The 6,559-nt window shown below is 57.2% G+C and overlaps 1 protein-coding gene across 1 annotated transcript; it reads left to right on the top strand.

The window, feature by feature from the left end:
* Nucleotides 1-2,245: 2,245 nt before the first annotated feature.
* On the top strand, nucleotides 2,246-6,083 carry EGR1 (early growth response 1). The gene is made up of 2 exons (XM_086411839.1): nucleotides 2,246-2,837; nucleotides 3,529-6,083. The coding sequence occupies exons 1-2, from the start codon at nucleotides 2,528-2,530 to the stop codon at nucleotides 4,845-4,847; spliced, it is 1,629 nt and encodes a 542-aa protein (XP_086267965.1). The 5' UTR covers nucleotides 2,246-2,527; the 3' UTR covers nucleotides 4,848-6,083.
* The last annotated feature ends 476 nt before the right edge of the window (nucleotides 6,084-6,559 follow it).

Below are 6,559 nucleotides of genomic sequence, written 5' to 3' on the forward strand. Positions count from 1 at the left end.
GGTGGGTGAACTGTGGGCAACCCCAGTGGGTCAAAAGCCCCAGAAAACAGCAAAAGCCACTGTTTACTGAATGTCAACTGCAAGGCAGGCACTGTGCTTTGGAACTTCACACATGGAAGTCCATGTAAGTTTTCAGTCTTTATAACAATCCTTCCATCATTAACATTAGATCTGTTTTACAGCTGAAGAGAGATAAGAAAAGCCTGGCCAAGATACCCCACCAGGGAGTAGCAAAACGGGCATTCAGACCTAACACATCTGACTCTGACTGGCCTGGCCATTCTGCCCTGCAGGAGGCTTTTGCTTCTAATGGACAACTCGGTACCTTGGAGTGGGCCCCCACCAGGTCCTAGCGTTTGGGTTGGGGAGCTCAGATTTAGAGAACAGAGATAAGGGTGCCCTGGTTCATTGCTGGATTCCCTAAGCCGATTTGTGTGTGTGTAGAATACAGAGGGATGAAGCCGAAGATAGTTACATCCTCCTCCCCCATTTTACACCCTCAACCCCGACTTCCTGAAGCTGTTTGGGTTCAGGGAGACCCTAACCCGCCCCACCCCTTCCCTCCCAATGTCGTCAGCACCCTCCTTCCACACACACACTTTCTGCTTTCTTTTTAAATTCAGAAAAACACCACCTCCCCTGGATTCAGAGCTAGAGCAGAAGCCTTCCCCAACAGGAATCCCCGTTCTGTTTTGGGTGCGCACTTGAGTGGGGGAGCGGGGACGCAACGGGGAGGGCTTCCCCGTTTGCGTCTAGCTCCCAGGAGACCTGCTGGAACCTTGCCAGCCTAACCGCCCCCTCCTCCCACCCTCGCCCTTGGCCTGGCTGGAGGAGGGGAGTGTTACCCCGCCCGGGAGTTGCGAGCCTCGGCTGGGGCGGCTCCCCAGGGACTGCAGGGGGAGCCCAGGCTGCGGCGCCTGCTCAGTTAGTGCTCACTGCGTCTAAGGCTCCCCCCGCCTGGCGCAGCGCCCAGCACAGGAGCTCGGAGGGGGAGCAAGAAGGCGGCGAAGAGCCTACTCGGCCAGGGGCCGGGGGAACCGAGCTGGAGAGGGGACCTCCAGAGGGCAGCACCAGCTCGCTAAGCAGATCTCTCTTCTCGCCAGCCGGGGGTCCCCAGACAGTCCGTAAGGAAGCCTCCTTTTCGGATTCCCACACTTCTGGCCCCCGATCACCTGTTCTGGTTAAAGGTGGGTCAGTCTCCCACCATCCCAAGGACCACTAGCTCCTAGTGGGAACAGGACTCAGGTTTCTCCAGAGACAATCAGCTTCCCTTGTCCAGCCACCCAAGCGTGGGCTCTTCCCCAGAGGGAACCAGAGAATTGCCTTTCGGTTCTGATGGCGGAGAGGGATCCCGAGGCCCCAACAACCCCACTCCATTGGCAGATGGAGGAGAAGCAGGTGGCCCATCGCTCTGCACAGGAACCATCTGGCTATTATTTTCTAAGCCTCAGTTTCCACCGCGACACCTGGAAAGGCACCATGCCATTGGTCGAGGCCAGGGGTCAGGGCCCCGCCTCTCCTGGGCGGCCTCTGCCCTGGCCAGCCCAGCCACTCCTCCCCTTCGCTCCCGCCCGGCTCCCACGGTCCCAGAGGTGGGCGGGCGAGCCCTGGATGACGGTGGCAGAACTCTAGTCCTCCTCGCCCTCGCCCCCGCCCAGGGCCCGGGCTTTCCCAGCCCAGTCCCCGCCGGGGAACCGCGGTGCGCCCGGAGCCCTCCCCGCCTGGGCGTCCCCAGCTGTAGCGCGCGCGTTGGGCTCCCGGCTTGGAACCAGGGAGGAGGGAGAGAGCCAGGGAGCAGTAAGCAGAGACCCGGAAACGCCATATAAGGAGCAGGAAGGATCCCCCGCCGGAACAAACCTTATTTGGGCAGCGCCTTATTTGGAGCGCCCCGATAAGGCCTGGCTGCTTCCGGCTCCGGGAGGAGGGAAGAAGGCGGAGGGAAGAGGCGGGGGCAACGCCGGGAACTACTGAACAGCTTCGGTCCGGGAGTCCTCGGCTGCGGCTTGAGCACTAAATTTCCTCGAAGCCTGGGCACCTAGGGTGCGGGAGCAGGCGTGGGGCCCAGGTTGCGGGATGGCAGTGCCTACAGTTCTTGGAGAGGGGGCTTCACGTCACTCCGGGTCCTCCAGGCCGGTCTTGCCATATTAGGGCTTCCTGCCTCCCATATATGGCCATGTACGTCACGACGGAGGCGGGTCCATGCCGTTTCAGACCCTTCAAATAGAGGCGGATCCGGGGAGTCGCGAGAGATCCCAGCGCGCAGAACTTGGGGAGCCGCCGCCGCCAGCCGCCGCCGCCGCCAGCTTCCGCCGCCGCAGGACCGGCCCCTACCCCAGCCTCGGTAGCAGCGCCGCGTCTACACCGGCCGGCGGCGAGGGCGAGCCTGCGGACCCCGCCTGCGCTCTCCACAGTGTGCCCCGCGCCCCGCATGTGACCTGGCCAAGCCCCCGTGAGGTGTCCCCCGCAGCTTCGGTCCCCGGCTGCGCCCACCCGCCCCAACACCAGCTCTCCAGCCCGCCGGTCCGGGATGGCGGCAGCCAAGGCCGAGATGCAGCTGATGTCCCCGCTGCAGATCTCCGATCCCTTTGGCTCCTTTCCTCATTCGCCCACCATGGACAACTACCCTAAGCTGGAGGAGATGATGCTGCTGAGCAATGGGGCTCCCCAGTTCCTTGGTGCCGCCGGGGCCCCGGAGGGCAGCAGCGGTAGCAGCAGCAGCAGCAGCGGGGGCGGTGGAGGTGGAGGGGGTGGCAGCAGCAGCAGCAACAGCAACAGCAGCAGCGCCTTCAACCCTCAGGGGGAGGCAAGCGAGCAGCCCTACGAGCACCTGACCGCAGGTAAGCTGTGGCCTACGCCGAGGGCTAGCCCATTCGCCGACATTCTGGCGTCCGGTTCTTCCCCACGGCCTTTGCAGCGCCCCCTTCGCCGCAGGGATGCAAGTGGGGTTTCCCTTCCATTCCTTATATCCCCAGGGTCCTGTTTTAGAGGACCGCCTGAAGACATTCTCCCCACCCCCACCCTGTCCTTAACGGTGCGCAGAGGAGCCAGCTTTTGTTTTGGATGGAGAGCTGTGGGGCTGCGTGGGTGGATGGAGGAGGGAGAGCTTGTTTTGATGTACAGGGCTGCGCCCCCTCCCCCTCCAGAAAGGCTTGCCTAGCCTGCAGCTATCCCCGAGGAAAGGCCGGGATCCTTGGCCCGGGATGTCCCGGCAGCCCGGGGTGGGGGGCGCGCACTAGCCGCGGCCGTTGCGGGGGTACTGGCGGGAATCCCTCGCCCGCGCAGCCGCCGCTGCGGAGCGCTGGGAGCTGCAGTGGAGGGGGATTCTCCGTATTTGCGTCAGCGGTTGTTGAAATGGGTTCTGCGTCTGGACCGGGTCCAGGAACATTTCAATCTGCTGTTATCAATTATTAACCAGCTCAAGAGTCAATGGTAGCTGGCCCGACCTCTTGTCTGGCAGCGTGGGTCTTCCGCGTCTTCCGGTGATTGCTCTCCAGTAACCAGGCCTCTTCCCTCTCTTTCTCCTGCCAGAGTCCTTTCCTGACATCTCTCTGAATAACGAGAAGGTTCTAGTGGAGACGAGTTACCCCAGCCAAACCACCCGGCTGCCCCCCATCACCTACACAGGCCGCTTCTCTCTGGAGCCTGCACCCAACAGTGGGAACACCTTGTGGCCTGAGCCCCTCTTCAGCCTGGTCAGTGGCCTCGTGAGCATGACCAACCCACCGGCCACCTCATCTTCAGCATCATCTCCCGCGGCCTCCTCCTCAGCCTCCCAGAGCCCACCGCTGAGCTGCGCAGTGCAGTCCAACGACAGCAGCCCCATCTACTCTGCGGCACCCACCTTCCCCACACCTAACACTGACATCTTCCCTGAGACACAAGGCCAGGCCTTTCCAGGCTCAGCAGGCCCTGCCCTTCAGTACCCACCTCCTGCCTACCCTGGTGCCAAGGGGGGCTTCCAGGTTCCCATGATCCCCGACTATCTGTTTCCACAACAGCAGGGGGACCTGGGCCTGGGCACACCAGATCAGAAGCCCTTCCAGGGCCTGGAGAGCCGTACCCAGCAGCCTTCGCTCACTCCTCTCTCTACCATCAAGGCCTTTGCCACACAGTCGGGCTCCCAGGACCTGAAGGCCCTCAACAGCACCTACCAGTCTCAGCTCATCAAACCCAGCCGCATGCGCAAGTACCCCAACCGGCCCAGCAAGACGCCCCCCCATGAACGTCCCTACGCCTGCCCTGTGGAGTCCTGTGACCGGCGCTTCTCTCGCTCAGATGAGCTCACCCGCCATATTCGCATCCACACCGGCCAGAAGCCCTTCCAGTGCCGCATCTGCATGCGCAACTTCAGCCGCAGTGACCACCTCACCACCCACATCCGCACCCACACAGGGGAGAAGCCCTTCGCCTGTGACATCTGTGGGAGAAAGTTTGCCAGGAGCGATGAACGCAAGAGGCATACCAAGATCCACTTGCGGCAGAAGGACAAAAAAGCAGACAAAAGCGCAGCCTCTGCTGCCACCTCCTCTCTCCCTTCGTACCCGTCCCCGGTGGCTACCTCCTACCCATCCCCAGTTACTACCTCTTATCCATCCCCAGCTACCACCTCATACCCATCGCCCGTGCCCACCTCCTACTCCTCTCCTGGCTCCTCGACCTACCCATCCCCTGTCCACAATGGTTTCCCGTCCCCCTCGGTGGCCACCACATACTCCTCCGTCCCTCCTGCTTTCCCGACCCAGGTCAGCAGCTTCCCCTCCTCAGCTGTCACCAACTCCTTCAGCGCCTCCACTGGGCTTTCGGACATGACAACCACCTTTTCTCCCAGGACAATTGAAATTTGCTAAAGGGAAAGGAAAAGGGAGAAAATGAAACACAAGAGACTTAAAGGACAGGAGGAGGAGATGGCCATAGGAGGGGGGAGGGGTTCCTCTTAGGTCAGATGGAGGTTCTCAGAGCCAAGTCCTCCCTCTCTACTTGACCCCAGGGTCACTGTGGAAGGTCTGTTGGCCAACAATTCTTTCTGTCCACTTCCCTTTCCTCCCCAGTCCCTATTCCCTTTGACTTCAGCTGCCTGAAACAGCCATGTCCAAGTTCTTCACATCTATCCAAAGAACTTGATTTGCATGGATTTTGGATATATCATTTCAGTATCATCTCCATCGTATGCCTGACCCCTTGCTCCCTTCAATGCTAGAAAATCAAGTTGGCAAAAATGGGGTTTGGGTCCCTCAGAACCCAGCCCTGTACTCTTGTACAGTGTCTGTGCCATGGATTTTGTTTTTCTTGGGGTACTCTTGATGTGAAGGTAATTTGCATACTCTATTGTATTATTTGGAATTAGAATCTCACTTTTGGGAAAAAAACAAAGAAAAGCCAAGCAAACCAATGGTGATCCTTTGTTTTGTGATGATGCTGTGACGATTCAGTTTGAAGCTTTTTTTTGAAACAGCAGTTCTTGGTATTAATCGGAGCATGTGTCAGAGTGTTGTTCTGTTAACCGTTTTGTAAATACTGCCCGACTGTACTCACATGTGGCAAAATACGGTTTGGTTTTTCTCCTTTTTTTGAAAGTAGTTTTTTTTTTTTTTTTTTTGTCCTTTTGGTTTAAAAAGTTTCACGTCTTGGTGCCTTTTGTGTGATGCGCCTTGCTGACACGGCTTGACATGTGCAATTGTGAGGGATGTGCTCACCTCTAGCCTTAAGGGGGGCAGGGAGTGGTGATTCGGGGGGAGGCTTTGGGAGCAAAATAAGGAAGGGGGCTGAGCTTGAGCTCCAGTTCTCCAGAATGTAAGAAAACAAAATCTAAAAATCCGAACTCTCAAAAGTCTATTTTTTTAAACTGAAAATGTAAATTTATAAATATAATTCAGGAGTTGGAATGTTGTAGTTACCTACTGAGTAGGCGGCAATTTTTGTATGTTATGAACATGCAGTTCATTATTTTGTGGTTTTATTTTACTTTGTACATGTGTTTGCTTAAACAAAGTGACTGTTTGGCTTATAAACACATTGAATGCGCTTTATTGCCCATGGGATATGTGGTGTATATCCTTCAGAAAAATTAAAAGGAAAATAAAATAGCTGTGGTTGGGTGTGTTTCCTGGGCTAGGGGGAGGCCTTTGTAGTTAGCCAAACCCTCTATCGAGGGGTTTGAGGGACTTTTACGGGGACAAGGATATTCTAACCAGAGATGTGCCCAATGTGTGACACTGGAGTGAATTCTTAGAAAATTGAATGTGGATCTCCTCTTTTTGATACTGGGCTCATTCCTCAATCTGGTGGGCTGTAAGCTTATCTTGATTAATTAAAGTTACAAAAGGCCAGATGTGTAGGTGGCGTAATTGTGGCCAGAGGCAGTACCATTCTGGCCACAAATGTTCAACCAGCCCTGACCACCCCCGCCCCCCCCATCTCTATCTGGGCTTGGCAAACTGTATTCTAGGGAATCCCTGCCATATGCACTTGGGGGAATTAAGGGGTAGGCAGAGGGCACTGGGAAACAGTAACAAAGGTGGGATTGCCTTGGTCTCCCCCTCCTGTCTTCTAGGTCCCCAGA

This window comes from Bos grunniens, chromosome 7, assembly GCF_055505025.1.
Source record: "Bos grunniens cultivar Pamir isolate PY7600 chromosome 7, Bosgru_T2T1.0, whole genome shotgun sequence".
NCBI lineage: Eukaryota > Metazoa > Chordata > Mammalia > Artiodactyla > Bovidae > Bos > Bos grunniens.